Source organism: Myotis myotis, unplaced genomic scaffold (assembly GCF_014108235.1).
Source record: "Myotis myotis isolate mMyoMyo1 unplaced genomic scaffold, mMyoMyo1.p scaffold_m19_p_3, whole genome shotgun sequence".
NCBI classification, from domain to species: Eukaryota; Metazoa; Chordata; class Mammalia; order Chiroptera; family Vespertilionidae; genus Myotis; species Myotis myotis.
In genome coordinates this window covers 208,465,340-208,491,713 of record NW_023416335.1, presented here as the reverse complement: position 1 = coordinate 208,491,713, position 26,374 = coordinate 208,465,340, and the positions used below count along the sequence as shown (strand labels likewise).

Sequence of the window (26,374 nt, the reverse complement as noted above, 5' to 3'; positions counted from 1 at the left end):
CTCAAATGTCCCTGTGCCAGAGGCCTTCCCCTCGCCCGTTATAAGGGGGTCAGTGCCTCCCCGCTCTCTCTCTGCAGTATGGCACTCACTCTATAAGAGCGGGGACTTCGCTCGTTTTGTTCACGGCTGCACCAGGAGCTTAGAACAACGCCTGGCACGGAGCGGACTTTGCAGAGACGCACATTTGTTAATGCATTAAGTGAATGATCAGGCAGCTCTGGCGAGGTGGCTCAGTCGGTTGGAGCATGGTCCCATACACCAACAGGTTGCAGGTTCGATTCCCAGTCAGGGCACATACTTAGGTTGCAGGTTTGATCCCTGGTCAGGGAGTGTACAGGAGGTAACCAATCAATGTTTCTCTCTCACATTGATATTTCTCTCTTCCTTGCTCTACGTCACGTGAGGATAAAAAAAAAAAACAACCCACCAAAACACACACAAAAACGAATGGCTCAATAGATGGGGACATATGTGCCCTCCTCACTCACCTCACCACCTGGATGGCGACAAAGCCCTGCCGAGGCCCAAGAGAAACCAGAAGGCGGGAGGACTGTGGCATCTGCCAGTGAGAATAAGGATCCTGCCTCCTCTCTAGGGGGAGCAGTTCCTTGAAGGAGGCTGCCTCCGCTCCCTTCATCTGTGCGGTGTGACCGGGGCCTCCGTGGTAACGATGCCCAGGCTTATAACACGACACTGCAGTTTCCAAACACCAGCTGGGGCCAGGACCCAGGGTCCTCAGGAATGACCCTGAATTGTGGACTCTGGGCAAAGGCGCTGAGCGCACTTGGCGCAGGAGCAAGGTCTCAGCCAAGAGAAAAACCAGAAGGAAAAGGTGTTCAGCTTCGCCAGTAGAGGGAGCTGTGAGCCTTCAAACCACCAGGGGGCCCCCTGCTGAACGTCAGCCCTAAAGGAAGGGGTTTCTGAAGGTTCTCCCAAGGCCCGCACTTGGGTCTGCATCAATTTCACAGGCTGCCAGCACTTGGCGTTTCTATTTCTCTCTCTTTCTCCCACCTTGTCATCAGCCCAGCTCTCCCATGAGACGAGGGCAGCAGAGACAGGAAGGACAGTCAGAATCAGAGCTCAAAGGGACATTGGAATCCCTCCCCGGCTCACCCCTTCTCTTCTTGACCAGGAAATGGCCCCGGGAGGTGAAAGGGTATGTCCAGAGGGTGGGGAGCAAGGAAGTGGCAGCGGGAGCTGAGGTCGTTGGCTGGCTGTTGTGATGATGGCCTGAATGTTCACTGCAGGACAAGGAGCCTTGCCCGGGATGGGGCCCTAAGGTAGCAGCTGACAGTGCCAAGTGCACCAGGGTTACTGGTGCCGACCTTGGGGTCTCCGTGCTGCCAGGAGCCTGACCCTCTGGCACAGAGCCCTAGAGACCCAGCTTCCTAGTGACTGAGCAGAGGCACTCAGACAGCCTGGACTTTGAGGAGGAAAGCAGCAGGGGGAGAAGAAGTCTCATTAGGGACTTGAATTTCAGGCTCTCAGGTACTGGATGCCCACCCAGGTGGGCAGAGGCTGTGCTGGACGAGGCCACTCTATGTTCCTTCTAAAGAACAGAGAGGAATAGGGTGATCTTGCTGGGCACCCCTTTTTGTACTCTCGAGTTTGCTGTTCTCTCTCTCACCATCTCTTTGGGTGTCGCCCCCTCTCTGGGTGCCCGGCCCCTGGGAGAGGCGCTTCCCCAGGACACAGTCCAGGGCTGCTTGGCTGGCTGCTGGGCACCCTGTGAGTGGTGTGACTGAGCAAAGACTGCCCAAGGCATTTAAGCAGGGAACCCGATGCTGAGAGACTTGGGAAAGGCAGCAAGGAGGGACAAGACAATGGGCCTTTCGTTTCTATGGAAACAGCACCTCAGGGTGAGGGGCTGAAGGAAGAGAAAGCTTCCACTTCACCTCCATCAGGACTTGGGAAATGGCCCCTTTTGTTGTTGGGCTCACCCCTCCTCCTCCCTTCCCTGCCAGGTGTTCACCATGGCAACCGTGCCTCCAAACAAGAGGTGCAAAGCGCCACAGCATCTGGTGTTGGGGGAACCAGGGAGCCCTGGGGAAATGGGACTAGGCTAGTGACCCGACACCCCCCCCGCCCCCCAGCAGAACATGAGCCCTGGCCTGGGTGTGAGTCCTGGCCCCAGTCCCACTGTGCCTAGGGACTACTGAAGTCACCTCTCCAAACTTCCAGGTTATTGTGGGGCCAAGTGAGAGAGAAAGCACCCAGGGCAGGACCTAGCACACGGAGGTGCTCAATAAATGCTTCCTGGCCAACAGTGGTGCAGCACTGGTGCTCCCGCTGGGCCCCAATTCACCGAGACTCCAGGCCTGGCCTCACGTTAAGAGCAGAGCATGTCAGGCTCTGTAGCAGGGCTGTGGGATGAGCGGAGGGGGAGAGCCTTGCACTCAGGCCACTCACTATCAGGTCAAAGCTGAGGCTGTGGGCGATGCAGGGGTCCTGAGCGTGCTCAGCCTGCCCAGGGCCAGACCTCAGGCCCTGCCCTCGTCACTCCCTGGCAGGCCAGGAGCCAGTCACTGCTGCAAGGCCCCAGAGCCACAGAGGGAGAAAGCCCCACATGGCAACCTTTTTGACTCCGAGATGCTGACACGAGAAAAGGCACCAGCAGCAGCCCTGGCGTCACCACCAGCCTCTGCAAAGGCCACACTGGAAACTGCTCCAGAGGAAAAGATAAAGGCCAGGTCCTCTAGGGCAAGCATGTCAAACCCACGGGCCCCATGCAGCCCACAACGAATATGTTTGCGGCCCAGCCAATATAACGGCATGTAAGAAATGTTTTAATAAAAATTTCATAACTTAATGTTTACAATATCCTGTTATACATAATTATTAATAACGAACTACAACGTTCGCTAATGACGGATTACTATAATTGTGTTGCATTCATTTCCCTTACACCCCTTACGCGCAGGCGCACCATTTCTCTCCACTAATACTAGCAGCGAATATTTTAGCGCAGCCGATTTGCCATGTCATTAGTCTTGTACTGACTTTTTGGTGTGTGCAACAGGAAATGTTTTGCTTCCGGAGAACAAGAAAAGTAGGTTTACTTGCGTTACGCTTTAAAAAAAAAAATATATATATACATATATTTTTTTCTTTATTGATTTCAGAGAAGAAGGGAGGAGAGATAGAAACATCAATGATGAGAGAGAATCATTGACTGGCTGCCTCCTACATGCCCCCCACTGGGGATCAAGCCTGCAACCCAGGCATGTGCCCTTGGCCGGAATCGAACTTGGGACCCTTTAATCCGCAGGCTGATGCTCTATCCACTGAGCCAAGCCAGCCAAGGTGCGTTATGCTTATTGATGTGTACAGTTATTCAGTGTCTGGTAAGTTAATGTGCAGAAAAAATATTAATTTTTATTAAAACATTCTATTATTTTATGTTAACAATGACTCATTTATTTCAGCCCTTTGTATTCAGCATGTCTCTATCAAAATAAACCTATGTTCCTATGAGAATTGAAGCTTTTGTTCTTTTGCAGCCCTCATACACTTAACCCTTGTTTATCTGGCCCACGTTAGCCTTTGAGTTGGACTTGCTAGGGGATCCCAGGGAGACAGCCAAGAGGATATCACCATCAGGAACAATCTCTCCCAGAGGTAAGCAGCTGGCAAACACCACTTATCAGATAAGCACAGGGGAGGAACCCCGTCCAACCACTTTCTAGCAGAATGAGGAAAGGGGGTCAGGGCGCGGGTGGGGCGCCGGTGAGGGCGGGGTGTGTTTGTCCAGGTTAGATCCTGATGACAAGGAACCAGCTTTGCTAGATGGAGCCCTAGACTCAGAGGCAGGGTCGAGCCTTAGCCCTGCCACTCCGCTGCGCTGTGCCTCTGTGGCTTCATCTACAGAGGAGAAACTTCCTCAGACTCCCCCACGCCCGGCACTGTTCTGAGCACCTTGTAGCCTCAGAACAGCTGGGCAAGGCAAGCGCGTCCTCCCTTTCAGAGAAGAGGAAACGGAAGCTCAGACCCGCAGTGGCCGGCCCAGACCATGAGCTAGATCAGTGATGGCGAACCTTTTGAGCTCGGCGTGTCAGCATTTTGAAAAACCCTAACTTAACTCTGGTGCTGTGTCACATATAGGAATTTTTTGATATTTGCAACCATAGTAAAACAAAGACTTATATTTTTGATATTTATTTTATATATTTAAATGCCATTTAATGAAGAAAAATCAACCCAAAAAATGAGTTCGCGTGTCACCTCGGACACACGTGTCATAGGTTCGCCATCACTGGGCTAGATGAAAGCAAGGGCAGAGTGGGAAAGGACTGTCTGACCCAGACCGGCAGGGCTCTCTCCAGGCCAGCACCCTGCCTTTCTGCAGGTCCAAGACTCTGCTCCCCAATACGGGCCTGAGGCCGGGGAGCTCGGGGCCGGACGGGAGGGCTCACCTGAGGCGTTGGCACTGGAGCCCTCATTGGTCCTCTTCCCCTTGAACTCCACTTCAGCGAAGTTCTCCGTGGAGAGGGAGCTGGCCATGCCGTTGGGCGTTGCAGGCCGCTTGGCCCGGCGGCTGAAGAGCCTGGAACTCAAGCGCTTGCCCTCCTTGGCTTGGGCGGCCTCGCCGTTGAGCGCTTCTCCCTTGCCATTTCGGGCCAGAGCCTCTCGGGGAGAGACCAGCCTGCCAGGCTTCCGACTCAGCTCTCCCGAGGGCACGGGCTCCACGGCGGGCAGCACCTGCTCCAGCGTGACCAGGTCATTCAGGAAGTTCTCCAGGCGCTGGGCTGACTCGCTGCCTCCGCTGCCCTCTTCCTGCCCCTCTGGGTTGCCGCCAGTCTCCCGCTGCTGCCGGGCAGCCCAGCGCATCATCTCCCCCGGCGGGTGGCGGCTCCCGGACACCAGGGCGTACTTGGGGTTGATGAGCTTGCGAGCCACCGTGGAGTAGTAAGGGCCGAATATGCCTGCACCTCCTGCCAGGCTCAGCTGCTGGTACAAGTTCACCTCCTCGGAGATGGCGTACAGTTCCCGGAACTCCACGTCGAAGGGCTCCACGTTCTGCCCTGTCAGGAGGAGGAGGAGGTTCCTGTCCACGTAAGAGGAACTCCAGGTGAACCTGGGAATGTAGGGACGGAAAAGCAAGACACATGTGCCCAGGCCAGTGACCTCGCCCCCTGCCAAGCAGGCCCATCTCCACAGCCGGCTGCGCCCACCCCAGCCTGATCGACCACTGAGGCTGATGCCTGGCTGCCCCGGGGAAGGCACCGCCCAGCCTTCTTGCTGGGACCTGTCCCTCCCCTGACCTAAGTCTCCCTTTCTCCCCAGGTCTTGGCCTCCAGTGCAGAAAGCAGGGAGTGGGTGCCAGGCACGGAGACGAGAAGTCGGGCCTGGATTCAGTCCTGGTTTCTACCCTGTGCGCCTTTGTACAATGGGGCTCACAGGTGCACCGTCACAGAGCTGTTGCAAGGCTCGAGTGAGGGAACGTGGCTACACTAGCGCAGTGGCTGCCACAACGCACACACTTAATAAGTGGTCACTGGAGCTGCTGCTGTTCTTAATGTCATTCCACTCCTTGTTGGTTCTCCTGTGAATCTCCTACGCACCGAGTGTCTGCGAACCCCCTGCTCTAACTGTGCAAGAGGACGTAGGTCACTTATTACTGGCTTCGGTGCCCAGGTTTCTTTTGGGCACCTAGATTTTCATTCACGTGGAGGGCAGACCCTTGCACAGATCTAGTCTCATGTTCCTGGTGATTTACTTCAGCCTCAGAATTCGGGGGACATTCCTTCCAGGCCACACCCTCACATTTCTTTCCCAGATCGGATCCATTCTGCTTCCTGCTTGTCCCGCCTAAAAAACAAGCCTCACAATGAAGCCATTGGCTGTGGACCATGAAAAGCAGGCGGCGCTTAATGTCCAGGAAGAGCTGGCCCTCTTTCTGGAATAATCCAGTAGCCACAAAGTTTGGGGGAAAGGACGAGCCAGGAGGCTATTTTTTGCCATCGCATCAGGCAATACCTCTTAAACCCAGGACCACGGAGGCTCCAGCCCCGCCCATTCCTGAGTATGAACATTTATTAGGAGGAATAAAGGCCTCCCGGGCCCTTCTCTGACCTGTAAGATCCGGTGGCTACTTTGTCACCATCTACCATTAAGAACTTTGATGACAGGGTCCCTTTGATCTTCCCCATGGGCATGTAGAAGCCAACGCCCGTCACCGAGCGGACACGGATGTTCTGTGGAGAAGAAAAGAAAGACAGTGCCACTCAGGTTGGGGCCTGCAAGCCTCTGAGCTGAGGAGGAGCTCTCTCGTCCACGGGACCTGCCTGCTGGCTCCTGTCTGCACTCAGCTCTGCTCCCGATGGCCTTCCAGGGGAACCCCAACTAGACAGCAGGAAGTAGTCAGCAAATCTTGCTTTGGGTGTGGATAAGCTCAGGGTGGTTCCTGCCGGTGCCCAAAACTCCCCAGAAGAGAACCACGGCCCTAACTTTGACCTTGGACTATGGGCTGAGCACCCCAGATCTGGGCCAGAGCTGCCTCCTTCGCCTCAGCAGTCTTGTGATATAATTTAAGCTTGGCGTGTACTTTTAGGGTTATCGGTTCACGAGATCAGGTTTTAGACAGAAGGGATTGAGATCTTGATGCTCATCTGAGCCCCTGAACTGGAGAAGAGGCAGAGAAAGGGGCAGAGGCCATCTCTGTCTCAATTTCTGGTCCTCACATGGCCGGCCCACAGTGGTGCAACTCACCCGAATACGGTAGTCCGTGAGCTCCAGGCCCTGACACATCTCCAGGAAATACTTCACGCCCAACTCATCCAGGATGATGTACACAGGGACGCGGCGCTTAGAGGCAGCGTCCACAATGTCCTGGAAGATGTCGCCATCGGTGAAGAGGTCCATGACCACAGCAATGACCTGGATCGGGAAGGGCACTGGTGAGGCACATGGCGACTACACACCTGCAGAGACACACCTGGGCCCAGAGAGGACCAGCTGGACCTGGAGTTCCTGGTGGCCAACAGTCAAAAACTCCATCGGTACCTCTCCTGGGTGCTCTACTTCCTCACCCATGTCTGAGCACACCTGGGCCCTCTGCTCTGGGAAACCCCCGAGGGTGCAGGCCATCCCTGACAAACCTCTCCCCCCTAAGGATTTCCCAGTCGCTCTGCAGAAGCCATATGGGCGAGAACTGGGAGGCTGAGGATAGCTGCTCGTGGTCCTCGTGGAGACAAGCAGGCTCAGAAGATGTGATCATCGAGAGGCAAGGAATGGGCTCATTTCCACCAGCCGCAGATCTGCGCCAACGCGGCTTTCCCTGCAGGTGCTCCGATCTCCCTGCAGCTTCCTTAAGGGCCAAGCTAAGGGGAAAGCCCTGCACTTCCCTAGGGGCCGATCTGGGCAGAGCTCCAGTGAGCGTGGCGTGCAGACCATCCCACTCCACCCTCAAAGCAAGGTCACTGCCGAGGACCCTTGATTTCCAAGTCAGTCCTGATGAGCCGTGCTGGCAGGCCAGGCCTTCTGCAGCCTGAGGCATGCTTTTCTGACCTCAGCTTCCTCTATTTTCCTCCCTCCTCCTCCCCCACTCCCGCCCCAGCTCCAGTGCAAGGGTTTTCTTGTTGGCTCCAAGCACCGAGCACATGATGCAGAAGGAAGAGCATGCTTTGGGGTCAGAGAGATCTGGCTATGTGACCTTTCCTGTTATGTGACCTTAGGCAAGGCCCTTAATCTTGATGAGCCTCCTTATCTGCAAAGTAGAGGTATCCTGTACATACTTTCGCCATTAGGATGACAGATAAGGTCTGGGAAGCATCAAACACACTGCCTGGAATGGAGTGAGTCTTCAATAAATGGTAGTGGTTGTGTGGATGAGGGCACCTGCCGGTCAAGTCAGACAGACCAGACCTGGGTCCCAGCTCACTGCTGACTCGTCAGAGCCCTGGTTTCCTTGGCAGCAAAACGGAGCTAAGAGTAACACCTACTCAAAGGGTTGTCGGGAGGGCTGAGAGACTGTGAAAGCACTTAACACAGTGCCCGCACATGGGAAGCCCAGTAAGTGGTACCCCCCACACCATCACCATCGTTTCTGTCATCACCTTCACACATGTGCATTGCCACGACTCCTGTCTCTAAAGAACCCCACCCCCAACACCATTTACACGATGTTATTTAAGACTTCTTAGCTCCTGCATTTAACACCCAATCACGTATACAAGTAACATTTACTGAGCTGCCCAGGCAGAGGGAGGATCTAACGACAAATAAGCTCTAATCCCTAACTTCAAGGGATTAATCCGGGAGGAATGATAAGACATTTGCACAAAAGAACTGAGACGTAAGGTAAGATGGAATAAAAGCCTGAAGAGATGCAGAGATGAGATGTGATGTGAATTCAGGGTGGGGGCCAGGGGCTGAAGGAAGGGAAGAGACTGATTACTCTCAGCCAGGGGAGAACAAGAAAGACTTCAGTGAGGAAGCCGGAACCTGAAGAACGGGCGGCCGGGGGCACCATGAGAAATGCGCAGAGGGACACAGAGCAGGGCAGGGGGCAGGGCAGCCAGGCCTGGGCATGCAGGTTGTGCACTGCATGGGCACTGGGCCGGGGGTGCGTGGGAGCTGTGCCTGCCTGAGGAAGGGACAGCTCTTCTAATCTGCACACAGGTGCCACCTGGGCCAGCAGGTGCCTAGCAGGCGGGCATTTCAGGCAAACAGCACAGCAGAAAGGCCCTGGAGACAGGGATTAACATGCACCGAGCACTTAGAACGGGCCTCACACTGTTCCAGGTGCTTTAGGTCACTTTTCTAATATGATCCTCACAATGAGGAGGATTGGAATCCCCCTTCTACAGATGAGGACGTGAATGCAAAGGGGCAAAGAAATGTGCCCCAGGCCACACAGCGTGTAGCAGAGCAGGGATTTGAACTCGGGTCTTCATTTGCACTCAACCATTTCACTGCATCACACTGGTTCACAAAGATGCGGCAGCTGTAAGTTATTTTAGAAACATCACATAAAAAACTGACTTTCTAAAAAGACTACACAAGATAGACCAACTGCTAGCAAGGCTGACAAAAACAGAGGATATGCAAATAAAAGAGAAAACAGAGAAATAACTACAGACATGTTTACTTTTTAAGAAATTCTTAATTTTAAAGAAATGATAAAAAAGAATATTAGGACCATTTATACATCAATGAATTTAAAAGTAAAAATGACATGAATAAGTCATTAAGAGCGAATTAAACATAACACGGCATAATCAAGTAAGGTTTATCCTAGGAATGTAAGAATTATTGAATATCAGAAAATATATTATTTTAATTTATAACATTTATGGTGTCAAGGAGGGGAAATCATACATTACCTTAATAGGTTTTTAAAAAAATATTTGGATTTATTTTAAAAAAATAAGTGGATCCCTACCTCACACTATATATAAAGGTGAATTTCAGGTAGACTAAATACCTGAATGTGAAAGATAAAACTAATAAAGGAATTGATGATATGTAGTAAGATATCTTCATGACATAGGTAATAAAGGATTGCTTAAGATTCCTATTTGTGATTAAAATTCTCAAAAATACTAGAAGTAGAAGGGATCTTAACTTGATAAAGGCTAACTACTAAAAACCCACCTGAAGCATACTTAACAGAAATTTTAGATGCAATCCTTTTAAGTCTCAAGCAAATAAAAAATACTCACTATCACCACTGCTATTTAACAAAGCATTAGAGGTCCTAACCAATGCACTATGACAAGAAAAAAAATAAGAGCTAGAAGGATTAGAAGAAACAAAAACTACCAGTATTTACAGATATATTTTTTTTATAGAAAAACCTCTTACAATGCAGAGAAAAACTATTAAAATTAATAGAATTTGGCAATCTTGCCATATACAAGAAAAACTTACAAAAACCAATAACATTCCTCTACTACAAAAATAATCAACGAAAAAGAAAATAAGATCCCCCCAAAATTGCAACTTAAGCACATAGTATTTAGGAATTAATACCTTTATGCAGAAATTTATAAAACTCTATTAAAAACATCTTTTTAAGTAAGTGAATAAAGGAAGAGATAAATCATATTCATGGATAATCTGATTTAATATTTAAAAATCCAATTCTCCCATATTAACCAGTTAACTGCCACGCATCCAAAACGGAAACCATCCTCATTTCTTCCATATGTGCTGGAATATTTACGAATTTAAGTTACCATAATTTTCTTTACAAACCCAGAGATGTCACGAACAAGTCTGATTTTAAAATTGGGCGGCCAGAGTTGATATGTGAGGTTTGCAGCTATAGATGCGCGTGGTGTGTGGGGAAGGTCCGCCGCTTGCATCTATAGACACTTATGGCTACAAAGGGTTAATAAAGTCCAATAAATCCAATAAAAGTTCAGTATATTTTTTGAGGAACCCAAATACTTCTAAGATGTGAGAAATAATAAAGATCCATAATAGCTAGGTCAGTTTTGAAAAAGAAAAGCTAAAAGGGAACACTTGTCCTACCAGATTGTAAGATATACTACAGCGCTATAGTAATAAGAACTGTGGTACTGAAGTAGGAAGCAACTAACAAATAGACTAATGGAATATAATGGAGAGACCAGAAACATATGTGTACCTATAAACCTGCATAAAAATTTAAGTCTGATAGAGGTAGAATCACAACTCAGTGGAGAAAGGATGCTGTTTAGTAGATGCTATTGGGGAAATTGGCTTACTGTATAGAGAAAAATAAGTGGATCCCTACCTCACACTATATATAAAGGTGAATTTCAGGTAGACTAAATACCTGAATGTGAAAGATAAAACTAATAAAGGAATTGATGATATGTAGTAAGATATCTTCATGACATAGGTAATAAAGGATTGCTTAAGATTCCAAAAGTACAAATCATAAGGCAAATAAAAATTTTAAAAGACGTGCTCCACAAATTAGGGATTTTTTTGTTCAAAGAAAGATGCCATAGACAAAGGTAACTGAAGGGTGACAGGGAGAAGATATCTGCAATATCCATGATCAAAAGTAATTAATAATATACAAGGGATCCCTGCAAATTTTTTAATTAATTATTTTTTTTATTTTAGAGAGAGAGGAAGGGAAAGGGAAAGGGAGAGGAAGAGAGAGAAAGAGAGAGAGTGAGAGAGAGAGATCAATTTGTTGTACATTTATTTATGCATCCATTGGTTGATTCTTGTATATGCCTTGACCCAGGATTGAACTCGCAACCTTGGCATATATGAAAGACGCTCTAACAAGTGAGCTACCCATCTAGGGCCAGGACCTCTGCAAATTGGTAAGAAAAAAACCCCCAGGAAACTAATTAGGAAAATGGGCAAAGGATATGAATAGGCAATTCCTAGAGGAGATATCTGAATGGCTAATAAGTACATAAAGCAATCAGAAGAATTCAAATTAAAGCAAAGAAATGAAAAGGGACCCCTCATTCACTGCTGGTGGGAGGGAACACTGGGGTAGCTATTCCCGGGAACAGGGAACAGAGCTTAGTGGACTTCAGGATGTGTCTAACTGCAGCCGGCACCCGGGGCACCTCCTGGGTCTTTGCACAGGCCTATAAGGGGACAGGGACAAGGACACTCACTGCAGCTTTCTCTAGGATAGCAAAGAGTTGGCAACAACTGAGATGTGAATTTCTAGGAGAACAGATATGGACAACGTCAGGAATGGACACAACAGCGCAGCGGACAGAGCAATGAGCTAGTTCTGCACACAGAACTTGAATAGTTACCTTTAAAACAGAGAGTCTGATTGAAAATGCTGGAGGATGAGATCTATAGCCTAATACCAGCGTAAATAAAATAACACAGCGTGTTTTTCAAGGATACAGACATGACCAAGGACATATGCTTAAGGGTGGCTGCCTAGGGAAGGAGAAAGTAAAAGAAGAGGGAGGGGTCCTCCATGGACAGAGGATGGCCGTGGACCACGAACTGCGGCTCACAATCAGCGCTGTATTTGAGATCCGGAACCAACAGTTGGCCTGGAACAGTCCGGGGTAGGTATGGCGGTGGGGTTGGGCTTAAGTACAGAGGGTTTTAACATGACGGTTTTGGCCTCCTTCCGTCAAACACGGCCTCCCACTGTCTTGGAGGGTCCTGATGTCTTATCTCCCCAGCGCTGTCTGAGGCCAGAGTCCGTCAGCTGCTCATTTCCAAACTCTCCACAGTGTGCAGCTTAAAGTCCACGCTCAATCTATGGCTGGGGAATGCTTGACTGGCTGAGGGAGGCGCTTCTGGATTCACACTGCGGCTTCTTCTGTTTTGTGATGGAAAGAGCAGGCACGGAGCCCGCTGCCCTGCCCCCACCTGCGAAGGCTGTGATGGGATAGGATCACAAATTGGAGGGAGATAGAATCGAGGGCCCTGTTTTCGGGGTTGGTCTGTGGCACCCTGGTGCGAGCCAGCCGTCTGTGTCACCACCAATTACACAGTGAAATATCTGTAGTAGGAAAAAAATCAATTGCTCGCTGACTCTCGCCGACTCGGGCAATCTCGCTGTGGAGAAGTGATAATTGCCCTCCGCTTTGGTCTCCCAGGCCCGCCCTGGCATCCAGCTCCACAGCACCAGGCCCAGGAAAACCAGCGCCCCGCTCCCTGTGCTCGGGCGTTTAATGTGCCACGTGACCCTCCGCACCAAACTGGACTTCAAGACTCCTGGTGTCAGTGCAGAATCGGGTTTTAAAAGAACCGGGGGAGACAGATTTCATCGGGAGAGAGCAGCCACCCCTCCCCTGGGCAGGCTCGCCGTGTCCTTTAGCTGGGTCCCCGGGATGTGTGGCCCGGCGGGCACCGTGCGGAGGAGAGAGGTTAATCCCAGGTGGCAGGAGCCTTTAGAAGCTGTTGCGGGCGCTGGCAAGGAGGCTCGGATGCTGTGATACTTCTCGCCGGGTGTTTGCTTAGCCTCACATCTCCTGCTTTGATATCTTGCTGCAGTGAGGAGGGGAGGCGGAGGGGGGCCCAGGGAGCCTCAGAATTCCCCTCTACCTGTCATTCACCATTAATTAAACTGCCAGCTTTTCAGGCTCTCTTTCTCCACTCCTTAATTACCATCAGATAATAAGGAGAAGGACTCCGCCTTCCCCCATGCTCTCCTTGGCTCAAGACAGCTAGCGACGGGCACCGCTGGCGTATTTATTAGATGACCCACACCAGACCTCACAGCCTGTTCACCAGCCTCCACCGCCTCCCGCCCCCGCGTCTCCAAAATCAACATCCTGTCCGTTACCCACATCCACTGGCCTCTTCCTTCTCCCCAGTGTCCAAATCCAACCCCTCATCGGGTCTAGCAGGTCCCACCTGCTCCAGCAGCTTCTCTGGGTCAACTCCTTTCTGTTCCCCCTGGACTGCGGCCCTAGCTCAGGCCCCTCATTTCCTACTGAACCTTTGGAATAGCTTCCTCACTAGTATCCCCTTCCTACTCCACCTCTGCGCTCCAAGTCATTCTTCGCGGCAGTGATCCTTTCAAATCAAGAGCAGTCCAAACCCTTAACTTGGCATTTGAAAGCCCCCCCGCCCCTCCAGCCCCGCCACACACACAGCTTCATCGTGCCAGTTCACCTCTGCCCTTGTCTTCGGCGCTGCAGAATTACCTACAGTCACCCTAACACACCCTCTCTTGGCAGTATTGACCGGTTGGGGCTGTTCTGTGCATTGCAGGATGTGTGTTTAGGAGCATGCCAGTAGCATCCCGAGTGGTGACAACCAAAAAAAGATGTCTGTAGACGAGAATAAAGGTTTTCTGGGGGCAAAATCACAGCATCTCACCCCCTCCACCCCCACCAGCATCTCTTGAGAACCACTACACATATCAGGCAGTTCAGGGCCTTGTTCCTACCCCGTCCACACCCCTGTGAAACATCCATGCATCTCTCAAGACTCAGCCAAGAACGTCCTGAACTTCTCCCCACCCAACAATGTTCACGACTCCCTGCATCCTGCCCACACTGTACGGCAGGCAAATAACAGAGTTCCTTGACATTTTATTGTCACCTCTGCAGAATGGCTCTGTCCCTTTCTGGCTGTGGGCTCCTGGATGGCAGGGATCATGATTTCTTTCAGAATCTTTACCCTCAGGGGATATCTCAACACCAAGTCAGTTCTCCATGTTTGTGGCATGAATGTCTAAATGGAGGTTGTTTCATGTTTATTGTTTTATTTGTGGGGGATGGGTGTAGCTTTGTAGTTACCTCTTTTATTTCAATAATGACAGGGCACTGGGGTGGAGAGAAAAAGGAACGCTAAGCAAAATTCCCGGTTGGACTGTCGTGCTGGAAGGCAGAGCTCAGGTCTGCCTCAAGGGTGCAGAGAAGGGCCTGCTGCCTGAGCCAACAGCTCTGAGACCTGGCCTCTCTGCTCTGCCCCATCCACCGAAGGTGTTGAAGGAGCAGCCAGCCCATGAGTGAGGACAGTACTTAACCAAGGGGTAGAAGTCCACACCGAGGACATGAGGCCAGGGGGCAGGGTTGCGATGAGCACACAGAGCAAGCACCTTTGTGCAGATTACCAAAGGATGCTGTCCTCTCTGTGATGGGTTCAAGCCGGTCTGTGGAGCATGGGCTGCATGGCAGCCCCACACAGCCCCCTGGCTGTGCCCACCTGAAGGGCACAGGCTGCCCCTCTGCACTTGGCCCCTGCACTCAAGAACATTCCAGAAGGACATTTCCCCCGAGCTAGGAGGAAACTTAGCTAGAGCCTAGCCTGGAGGTTAACTTGTCCATCTGGGTCTTGGCAGAGGTAGGACTAAAGCTAGGGGTCTGGCACTAGTCCTGAGCTATCACCCCCAGACGATGTGGTCACGGCAGGCTCTGGGGACAGGCCTACTCCGGCTAGGACCCCAGGCCACCTCTGGTCGGACAAAACCAAGATGCACTGGTAGAACTGGACTCTACCACCCTCTCCCCCTGGTTTGCCCAGTTCCGCTGATGCAGAGCTGTAGGTACTGGGGTGGGTGTGGTACTGTTCCGGCAAAGACCCAGCCCTTTCTCACTCAGATCTGTGGTGGGAAAAAGCAAGAGGTCAAGCCTGCTCATCGCAGGGGTGTGCTGGCATGGTCGCTTCTTCCCAGAGAGGAAAGAAAGGGAGCCTACACACATGTCCCTGCCTCCCCTCTGATGACTCATGTGAGCCTGGGGCCTGACTTTGACACCCCCTCCCCCCATGCTCACCCTGCTTACTTCCCATGCCTGCTGGGAGTTCAGATGAGAGCATGTCCGGACGCCCCAGGAAGAAGTTCTGGAGTTACGAGGGCCCATTAACTCACTTGCTACAGGTGAAGGGTGCTAACTCCACACCCTCAACCCTGCGGTCCCTCGGGTCAGGAGGGCAGCACCTGGGCAAGCTGGTCACGCTTCTGCCTCCCAGAACAGCCATCTGCCTGGCAGCCCAGGGGAGTCAGTTTGTCTGGGACCAGAGAGCAGTCCTTCCTGCTCCCATGGAGGGCAGTGCTGGGCCGGCCCGGCAGCCTCTCCAACTGTGGAATGCCCTTCTCTGAGCTCCCCAAAGAGGGATCAGGGGCTACAGATACACTTAGAGGTCAGCGTGGAAAGACTCCCCTGGGCCTGGCGGGGGTGTGCCTGCCGAGTGTGCGGACCCAGCCTCCTGCGGGGGGCGGGGAGGGTTTGGATTCTGCAGGCCCGTGAAAGTGCACGTTGATAGCACCATCCCCTCGGGGGCTCTGAATGCAGGTGGTGGATGGATCAGATTTTGTGCAAGGCAGTTAGACCGACGTGAGCAGAGCAAGGACGATGGGCCAGTTACAGAAGGTCAGCAGGGCGGAAAGCCCTGAGTGCCTAGCAACGAGCAACACTAGAAAAACCAAAACCTCGCCCCCGGGGCAACCTTTCCTCCCCTAGCTTATCACTGGTCATGTGGCTTCGGCCCCCTGACCTTTCATATCACTGGTCATGCAGTCAGACGCCCAGACCTTTCCTCCCCAAAGATAACATCCAGGCTTCAGTTGTATTTCAGCTCCAGGCCCAGGAAAGCTGCAAAACCAGGCAAGCAACCCCGTGGCTGCCTCAGGACCAGCTGCCTTGACTCATGACCCCAGGTGCCAACCAATCCGTGGAGGCCAGGACCCTGAAGGAGCACGCCTGGAGAGCTGATGCATATTCTACAGAGCCCCTCCCCTGAGAGCTCCCCTAAGATTCCCGCCTGCAAGAGAGAGGAAAAAAAAAAAGGCCCTCTGGGGAGCACCTTCCCCTGCCCCCTCTCCTTCCCCCACAGGTGTGCATCTCCCAGGCGCGGAGGGACCCCACAAAACTTGCCACCAGGGGAGCAATGGGCAGCAGCAGCTTGTACCGGGCTAACCCCCTGGACCGGTCTCCAAGGCCCCTTTTCTCTGACTTCCCAGTGAGCGGCCCAGCCTGGGCCCTCCTGCGGCTTCTCCTGTGCTGAGCCCTTCCTTGTTTCGCTTTTGCTGCAGCCAGTACCCTCTTGCTGGCTTTGCTGCACTTGATCTCTTGATTGAATTTTTTCCTTCAAGAAGACAAAAACCGAGGTCTCGCTGTCTGGCCGGTGACATGTTACTGAACCACTGGTGTTTGGAAGAGAATATACCCTCTGGCAGCAGGAGATCTTCCTGCTGGTGTGGCCCGGAGCGAGTCACTCAATCTAAGCCTCAGTTTCTTCATTTTAAAACGGGGAGGTGACACCTTCACCGAGTTCTGAGTGAGACGTGCGGGAGGCACAGGGAGCACAGTGCGGGGCCTGTGAGGAGCAGTGGGCAAATGCCAAGGCCTCCTCTCTCTTCAGAGAGGGAACCAGAACAGCACAAAGGCCGTCCCTTCAGAGGAGGGGCGGGGGAGGAAGCAGCCAGTGTGGGGGCGCAGAGCTGGTGGGGGTGTGTGAGGGGGAAGCCACAGGCAGAGCTCAGAGCTCCGCCCCATGCAGACATCAAGGTGGAGATGCTTTCCTTTTGCTCAATTCCACGCTCAGCAGGCCCAGCCTGGGGTGCTGACTAAAGCCTGGGTAACACTACACTCCCAGAAAGGTCAAGCTTGCGCTAATTGAGGGGAGAAGAGTCTGTATGGTGAGCTGATGGTGGAGCAAGGCTGGGCGGCTATTCCCGCACCCTGAGCAGCCGGAGCTCCTGCTAAGAAACCTACAGCAGAGTAGAGATGGCCTGGGGTGGCTCCGGGACCCTGGCACAGAGCAGGGCTGGGGGACGGAACAATTCATCTCCTGGGGGTGGGCGTCGGGCCCGGGGTACACCCAGAGACTTTCTTTGGTCATCAGGCTGCAGCAGGCCCTATCTGAAGCATCACCAATGTCTGCACCAGGAGGGGGCAAATCTCCACAGTCCAAGGGCATACGGCAGTGGGGACAGCGACTTTGGAGTCCAGAGTCCCATCCTGGCGGCAGGATTGTGGGCACTACTGAATCTCTCTGGATTCCACCTGAATAGTGAGGCTGCCTCATGGTTCTGTTGAGGATGCAAAGAAACGCTGTGACGCCTAGTCAGGATCTGGTCTGATGCCTGCCCCTTGGCCGGGCTCTGCCCTTCTTCCCTGCAGTGCCCGGCACACAGTAGGTGCGCAGGGTCAGCTTGATGGCGGTACTAGTTTCACAGTCCTGATCATGCTTCCTCTGGGCAGGTGGATCCAACAACACAGCCCTAAACCTGCTGTTCCCTTGCTCAAACACTCTGGCCCCCAACTGCCCACAGAATCAAGCACTCAGCATGGCTGGAGACCCTCCGTGTATGTCCAACCCACTCCCCTCCCCCTGACAATCAACACTTTAAGTCAGTGGTTCTCAACCTTCTGGCCCTTTAAATATAGTTCCTCATGTTGTGACCCAACCATAAAATTATTTTCGTTGCTACTTCATAACTGTAACGTTGCTACGGTTATGAATTGTCATATAAATCTCTGATATGCAGGATGGTCTTAGGCGACCCCTGTGAAAGGGTCGTTCGACCGCCAAAGGGGTCGCGACCCACAGGTTGAGAACCACTGCTCTAAGTTCTCCAAAAGCGCCCAGCAGGCTCTGCCCTCATCACCCAACTCTTGCCGTCACCACCCTATCCCTGTGGCAACAGGAATGCCCTTTCCCCGTTCCACTCTTCCCTGAGGCTGTCCCAGGACCCTGCTCTGTCCCTGGCCCCCAGGGCAGTGTATGCCCTCCCCAGGATGCTGGTCTGCTCAGGCCTGGGTCTGAGCACTTGGCGGAGGGGTGCACGTCCTTCCTGCCTACACAGGCCTGACTGGCAGTAACTGCCCCACACAGACTCCCTCTGCAGAGGGGTCCTCTGCCCATCCAGAGGGCGGGGCCAAGGCCAACAGGTCCTCTTCTGTTTGGAGGCCAGGCTGCCCCATCCCACCAGTGGGGCATCCGTGCTTTGTCAGCTGCGGCTTCCCAGCTGTCTGTCGCCATGTTACACAGTTTCAGGCTCACTAATGAGACATCATTAAACACCAGGCTCCCTTGCTGCACTGGCAGCCGCTGGAGCCCAATTCTGCCCAGCCAGGCCGCTTCCTCTCCCAGACCTTGGCATGTAGCCTCCGTGCAGGGCTCTGTTCCCAGCCCTGCGCGTGGGTCACACCTCCCTGCTGGGCACCACTGACGCTCATTCCCTGCTGATCTGACCCTAGGAGGCCGTCACTCTTCCCACCCGAACCCTAAACCTGGTTGCTGAAGGAGGCATACAGGCGGCTCTCCAGAGAGAGAGAGAGAGAGAGAGAGAGAACAGACTGTACCCACGTGAGCAGGGCAACTAATTCCGCCGTGAAGAACCATATGTGATTCGCCGGGGAGTGAGCTTGGCAATTCTTCTTAAGATCCTAGGCCAGCTTTTCCCTGCCCCGTGGCTTGCTTCTGGGACGACTTCCCCTGCACTAAGTTGGTGTTAATTAGTGAAAATTATCTAATGCAAGCTCATTTTAACATTAGCTTAAAGCTAAACATAATTAGGAAGATAAATCAGCTGCTAAAAAAAAAAAATCCAATGAAGATACACAAACCATCCTTAGGCTCGGCTGCTGGGCTGGCTCTGGCCCGGAGCTCTGAGCCCTGTATAGTGCACGGGCAGAGCAAGGCAGGACTCAGGGAGGACCTGCCGCACGGGCAGAACAAGGCGGGACTCAGGGAGGGCCTGCCGGGAGCTTCCTGATTGATCCATCAGAGCGAGGCGACCGGAGCTGGCACTTTTCTTGGGAGGTTCTGGGCAGCAGCAAGGATAACTCTGTGGTCACCGTCAGGTGATGCCACCTGGGAGGGCTCCCGAGAGGCAGGTGGAGGGCACAGGGAGAAACTCAGCTGGGGAAGGTGGCCAAGAAGGTGTTGGAGCCCTGGCTGGTGTGGCTACGTGGTCAGACTGTTGGCCCGAGCACCAAGGGGTCTCGCATTTGATTCCCGGTCAAGGACACGTACCTGGGTTGCAGATTCGATCCCTGATCCCAGTTGGGGCGCGTGTGGGAGGCAACTAATCGATGTGTATCTCTCTCCCTCTCTCTTTCCCTCCTCCCCTCTTTCCTCCTTTGGAAAAAATATCCTTAGGTGAGATTTAACAAACAAGAAAACAAGCCCTGACCGGTATGGCTCAGTGGATAGAGCATCGGCCTAGGGACCGAAGGGTCCCAGGTTCGATTCCGGTCAGGGGCATGTACCTTGGTTGTGGGCATATCCCCGGTGGGGGGTGTGCAGGAGGCAGCTGATGGATGTTTCTCTCTCATTGATGTTTCTAACTCTCTATCCCTCTCCCTTCCTCTCTGTAAGAAAATCAATAAAATATACTTAAAAAAAAGAAAGAAAACAAAAACGAAGGTGCTGGAGTGAGGGGAACAGTGTGAATCCATGTGTTCCCAGGCCTCCATTCTCGCACACTCCCGCCCCTGCCGGCTCCGTCCGTCCAAACTGGCTGCTCCAGCTGTGCATTCCTGGGGGCCTGTGCTCCCCTGGAGGTTGGTGTGAATCAGATTCAACTTGGTTCCCACTCAGTTCCACTAGCAGAATGGCCTTATCCTCTCTGACCCTCACTTTCTCATCCGAAAAATGGAAAGTTGCTGGATCTTTGTGAAAATGTAACGACACCTGTCCTTCAGGGCTGGCGCGTCGGGCATTTAGTTTACTTGCTCAGTAAGTAGCAGCTATTAACCCGCCCACTGTGCTGCCATTCATTTTCTTTTTATCTCCCCATGAGGATGAAGAGTAGGGCCCACTTCTTATTCATCTGTATATTTCTGAAACCTGGCACATACTAGGTCCTCAGAAGAAACACGTTGAGTGAACTAGCGAACGCGGGGACTCTCAAGCATCCGGGAACCGCCCTGGGAGGGGAGTTAAGGACACTCACGGTCTGTCCTCAAAATCCGCCTAAAGGTGCCCACCCCCACCCCAGCCATCCGCTGACTCACTGCTAAAGAGAACAAAAGGGACATTCATGCGGAGCCTCCCACGTGCCCAGCCAGTCCTGAGGGCCCAACACAATGATGACCACTCGCCCAGCGACGCCAGGAGGAGTTTTCAGAAGACGGGAAACTCGGGCCAGAGAGACTAATAATTAGAAACACCCTTTTCCAGGCCTATGATTCTGGGACCCTGGGCAAGTCCACAGACTCCACAGATTCAGAGAAGGGGAGAGAGAACTCTCGGGAAGGCAGCTAAGCTGACTGTTCATGGCCCTGGGGTGGTGAGGTGCTGGAGGGGGAAGAGCAGGGATCCCCCAGTGACTCAGCCTGTGGGCGGGGGAGCGCCGGGCAGTGCCAGGACCCACCCCGGGCTTATTGGTTCTCTGCCGGCTCCCTCCGCCCCCAGGGGAAGCTTGCCCCACAACAGGCTCTGCCTTGTACACCTGAGAACAGGAAGGTGGACCTGGCCGCCAAGGTGAGGCAGCATCCTCGGGGGCGGCAACGTGGAGGTGTCTGGCTGGGAATCCATCAAGGTCTCAGTTTGTCACTGAGGACACAGACGCTTGAGCCAGAAAGTGGCCGTTAAGAGGACAACAGGTCCCTGGAGGCTTCCCGGGGACACCTGCCCTGTGTCCCCAAGCAGTGTCCCCTGCCTTTCCCCCACTACACACGTCAGAGCAGCTAGCACCCTTGTACTTGTCCGTCTCCAAACAGGTGAGCTTCTCAGGGCCAGGCTAATATATTTTGTTTCTGGAAGTTTTAGAGGGAAGAGGTGGCCCCAGGGGGCAGCCCTCAGTGGTAACCTGCATTTGTAGCAGACGGACAGAGCCTTGACTTCAGGCCTGCGTGGAGCCCAGCTGGCCTCTTATGAGTGCTATGACCTTGTGCTTTCCCTAAGCCTCCGGGAAAATACCACTTCTCTTGCAAGGATTGAATTAATCAACAGAAATCACATGTGAAGCACCTCTCTTTCAATAATGTTAGTCCCTCTTAATAGAAATCCCTTTTATCTGCAACCATTACTCATCTTTTCCAAAGTGCTGTCTCATAGTCTTGCACTAGCATCTCAGAGCAGTCTGGTAAGCCAGAAGGCAAAAAGTATCCCCGCTTTCCAGATGCAGAGATGGAGGCCCAGCAAGGTCAAATGATTTGCCCAAGGTCACCTAGTGGGTGAGGAAAAAGACAGCCAGAGCAAGGACAAGGACATCCAGGTTCTAGTTCCCAGCTGCAGTGGCCTGGCCTCCTGAGACCGCTGCCCAGCAGACCCGGCTCTGTGTCAAGAGAGGTCACGATGAAGGCGCTGGCTTACCAAGGCCCCAGCTCCTACTTTTGCACTCCCTGGGGAACACCCACCCTCATTTTCACGGCCCCAAAGTGGTAGATTTCACAGGAATCAAGCCTCGAGTTCCCTCTCCTCCAGACAGAGAACAGCCTGTCCCTACAGGCCCATCACCCTCCCTGGAAAACTCAAGTTGTGGGGAGTCCTCCCAGACTGCCCTGGGGGCTCTTCACGCTGAGCTTATGTGACGAGTCAGGCCTTTCTGGGTGATGGTGCCAGGGGAACACCCTCGGGCCTCCCCAGTTTAGGAAATAGGGAGCGTGGGTGCCTTCTGTCTTGTCTTGGCACAGGGCATCCCAGAGCAGATCCTTGGCTGAGGATTCAGATGCCACAGCCTCGCAGACAGCAGAACCAGGCAGACAGACAGCCGCGCTGACAAACCGCCACCACTAAATCAAGGCCAACAGATAAATTCAGGGAGAGGAGAGAGGAGGAGGCCATGGGCAGGCCGCCACTCCTCTCGCACTCACAGGAAACAGGAAACACACCTGCCGCAACGATCTAACCTCCTGGCTGGACACCCCTACTTTCTGGGAGGAAATTCCACTGCCCTTCCCTCCCCTGCTCCCAGAAAAGACAGAGAAGGTGCAGATACTTTCCACGCCCGTGTCTTTCACACACACATCCTCTGTCATTTTTCAAAACCATCCAGGAATCCGGGTGTTATCCTCCCATTTTGCAGGCCAGGAGCCTCAGAGAGGGAAGTGATTTACCCAAAGGAACACAGTAAGTGGCCAGATCTGGACAGAACCAGGGCCTTTCAACCTCGGAGCCTGCCCTCTGTCCCTGAGGTGAAGCTGGGTGTCCTTTGCTCAGAAACCACAGCGCCTGGGATCAGTGGCTGAGCACAAAGGCGTCTCTAACAGCCAAGCCCCCGGGCCTTGGCAGGGAGGCCGGGACAGGCCGGGGCAAGGTCCCGCAAGGCTCTGAAGTGCTGGGTCCCTGGAGCTGCAGCTGTACCACCATCACCAGCCTCCGTGGGACGAGAACCCTGCAACTGTCCAAAACAAAGCCCGTGTGGAATGGTCACTTGTGGCGGGAAGAAGGGTTAGGCAGAGGAGAGGGGGCAGTCCGTGTGTCGGACCCGCAGGCCACGGGCTTCAAGAGGCAACTCAGAAGCTCTAGAGAGAGTCAACTGTCCCTGTGAGATGGAAGGGGAAGAGATCAGGAAAGGAGGGAGGGAGAGAGGTGTTAGGAGCAAGTCTAGAATAGGAACCAGCTCGCAAACACAGTGGTGAGGTGGCTAATGAATGTATTATCAGACTCAGATTTCACAAATCAGCAACATTGAAAAAAATTCTCTATGTAAGCTTTTTTTTCTCTTGGTTATTTTTACATCCGATTCATGTTTCTATCCAATGCCCAACATGGGGCCAGCACAGAGAAGGCGCTCGGTACTACCTGTTGGATGTACTGAATGAGAAAAGTGCCGATGAGATGAAGGCTGACGGGGGAAAGCAGTGGGCTCGAACAGTGGCAAAGGCTGCCACCTGCAAAGCTCAGTCTCCCAGCGTGAGCTGCTGACTCCAAGACTTTGCCACACCCCCTGGGTATATGTACCCAGCTGTTCGCTCATCCTATCAGCTGCCCAGATCTCTAACAAGGCTGCTAACCTGGCCAGCATGCCCCCTGCCTGGAGCCTTTCCCCAAATCCTTCTGACCCCCCTTTGTCCCCCACCCCCCAATGTAGAGCACTCTCTTGCTGCCAGACAGCTTGTCACGCTGGTGAGTAAAGGGGTCCCTGGGTGATGTGCAGTTCAAAAGGGGACTGCTCCAAACACTTGCTTCTCTAGAGGGACGGAGAGGGACAGTGGCCAATAGGAGACAGTTTCTAATTATTTAAACAAATCGTTGGCTTCCCGTGGGCCCTGCCAGGGAAGTTGTGGGGAGTCTTCCCCAACGACCCGGGGCTCTTTGGGCTGAGCCCGTGTGGCTAATCAGGCCCTTCTGGGTGATGGTGTGAGGGACAAGGTGGCGACTCGGCTCTTCCAAAGCTCCCAGCCCGCAGGGATGAAAGGGGTTCTCCTGAAGCAAGCTGTGTGCCAGGCACATGGGCGGCACAAACGGGACGCCTCATCTGAGAACAACAACAAGATCCCTTTTGGACTGTAGATCCGATAAAGTGCCAAGGAAGAGGTGCCATCTGCACCGGGCCCCGAGGAAAAGGGAACAAACCCTTCAACAGGCAGAGGTGAGGTAGGGCCGGGCCTGGCTACCCACGCCCCGCTGTCCGCTGGTTCACGAAAGCTGCCTCGTCCAGCAGCCTCCCCTCCTGGTTATGCTTATAATCTTTGCAGGGCTATTGGCCATCCTGACCAGGGACTCGGGGAAGCTGGGTAATCTTGCCGTTGGTCTGAAGGTAAGGCGTTCCACCCTTCTGGACCCCGGAGGCCTCCTCTGTGAGTGAAGACAGCGCTCGGCCTTACAAGGGGATTGAGGCTCAAAGGACATGGGACCAGGAATGCAGAGGCGAGGCACAGGTAACCAATACTCTCTAAACCTGCCCAGCAGCCTCACACGTGGGAGCTGCTGGTCAGCGGGTCAGCAGGGAGCCTGGGCACAAGGAGGGGTGCATGGCTTGGTGCAATCTCACCTTTACTGCTGCGTGCAGACATGCTGTGGACAGGTCGCAGCATCAAAGGTCCTGCCCTAACCCGATTCAGGGGCTGCCGCACCCTCTCGTCAAGCGCTCATCACACTGTATTATAATGATGGTTTAGTAGACCAGTAGGCTACTTAAGAGTGTTTAATATGTCTGTTTTCTACTAACGTGCTTAGCACACAGTAGACCGCAAAGTATCTGTCCAGCCCTAGCTGGTTTGGTTCACTGGAGCGAGTGTTGACCCGAGGACTGAAGAGTCACCATTCCAGCCCAGGGCACGTGCCTCAGTTGCAGGCTCGATCCCCAGCCCCTGTCCCGGGCACGTGTGGGAGGCAACCAATCAATATGTCTCTCTCACATCAATGTTTCTCTCTGTTCCCCCCTCCCCTCTCTCTAAGAATCAATGGAAAAATATCCTCAGGTGAGGACTAAAATTTATATTTATATATCTGTGCAGTGACCAAAGGGGTGCGTTACCCTTCAGAGTCGAAAGTCCATCCCAATTAGAGTTGTTGGAGCCTCTCGCTCTGCCCATGTAAGAACCAAGACTTTCCCAGGCTCTCCTGGTCGTGCTTTAAGTCCGCCCCCTGGCAGTGACAATGATCTTAGCAGCCCAAGAAGCAGCAACCTCCCTGGTCATCTCTGCCAGCCAGGGACACACCAGGGACTCGTTTCTGGGTCCCTGAAGGCATCCTTTCCGCCTGCAGTTTAAGCAGACAAAAGACACCATTCAGTGACACTAAAATACACAGACAACTCCAGAGGGAAAGAACATGATAAAAACCCCACCCCGCAAGTAAACATGGCCGCATGTTTGAACGTTGGCTGCCCAGTGCAACCAGGAGGGCCTCCTGACATTTGCAGAGGCCAGGAGAGCAGATAAGACAGTGGCCTCAAAGACCTCCTCCCATCCCACATGGTCCCACCTCCATACCTGCTGGGCTGTTCCCTCACTGGCCACGCCCCTCTGTCCCCCCCCCCCCCCATCATATTTTCAAAGCGTCTCCTTTAGGCTCCTTTTCTGCATTCCTGAGGCCCAGGTTGGGAGGCCTCACTGGTCTGCAGCTGTGGGTAAGTCGTTGCCACAGAGCCCTAGTTTCTGGTTATCACTCAGGAATAACCTCATGAGATTATTCTGAGGATTAAATGAGATAAAAGACAAAACTCTGGCACACAGTTGGCCACCTATGTCCTGCACCTCTCTTCCCCACACTCCCCAGTCTCTGCACTTACAGCATCTCACAGTCTGCCCCACCTGGCCTCCCAGCAGCCAGACTCACCGGAAACAAAGAAACTCCCTCCCTCGGGGTGACAGGAAGGAGGAAGGATCTAGGCATGGCCACGGAGGGTTGCTTGCCAGTTGGATGAGTTGAGGTATGGGTGGCGGCTGACACTGGTCAGAGGGGTAGCTGCTAGAGCAGAAGCCAGGGCTCAGTGTCTTTCTATCACCAGCCATGTGACCTTTGGGCAAGCTCTGTGCCTCAGTTTCCTCCCCTGTGAAACAGAGTCTACCCCTCTGCCCTACCTGCTTCACAGGGTCTTTGAGAAGAAGGCTCTGTACCCATGTGAGCAGCAGTGATGAAGAGTGGAGCCCAGAGGGCCTAGGAGTTGAGCGGGTACAGACAGGGGCAGAAGCTGCTTCTCCTAGGGAGTGGTCACCCGCTTTGCAACCAGTTTTAGGACCCCCACACTAGGCCTCACACAATACTCAGCTCCCACCAGGACAGCTCCTCCTTCTGCCAATCAAAGCTGCTTGCTGTTTTGAAGCAAAAATCTCTCCCTCCTTCTCCTCAGTGTCTTATGGAGACACTATCCATTCCAGTTTCTTCTCTCTTCCTGTTTAACTCAGCAAGTCACCTCCCTCAGGAAGCCCTTGAAGATTAAGCACAGCCAGCCTCAAAAACTCTTGCTTTGAGCACATCCCCCTGCCTTTGCGTTAACTCTTGGAAGGCAAAGGCCAAAGATTATATCCTCCCATGGCCAGCACCTGACACTATGCACCCAGGAAATAACTACTGTTAAATATGTACAGAGTATAATACTGGAACAGTTTACAATGGTTAAACTTTCTGTTATTAAATATTTAAAGAGTTA

At 52.9% G+C, this 26,374-nt stretch overlaps 1 protein-coding gene across 1 annotated transcript in view; it reads right to left on the bottom strand.

Moving 5' to 3' along the window:
* FAM83F (family with sequence similarity 83 member F) overlaps positions 1-26,374 on the bottom strand; it is a 32,399-nt gene that overhangs the window by 3,652 nt on the left and 2,373 nt on the right. Inside the window, exons 2-4 of the mRNA XM_036299590.1 lie at positions 6,709-6,876; positions 6,073-6,194; positions 4,413-5,074 (exon numbers count right to left, since the gene is read on the bottom strand). Of these exons, the coding sequence (XP_036155483.1) occupies positions 4,413-5,074; positions 6,073-6,194; positions 6,709-6,876 (952 nt within the window). The remainder of the gene's footprint in view (positions 1-4,412; positions 5,075-6,072; positions 6,195-6,708; positions 6,877-26,374) is intronic.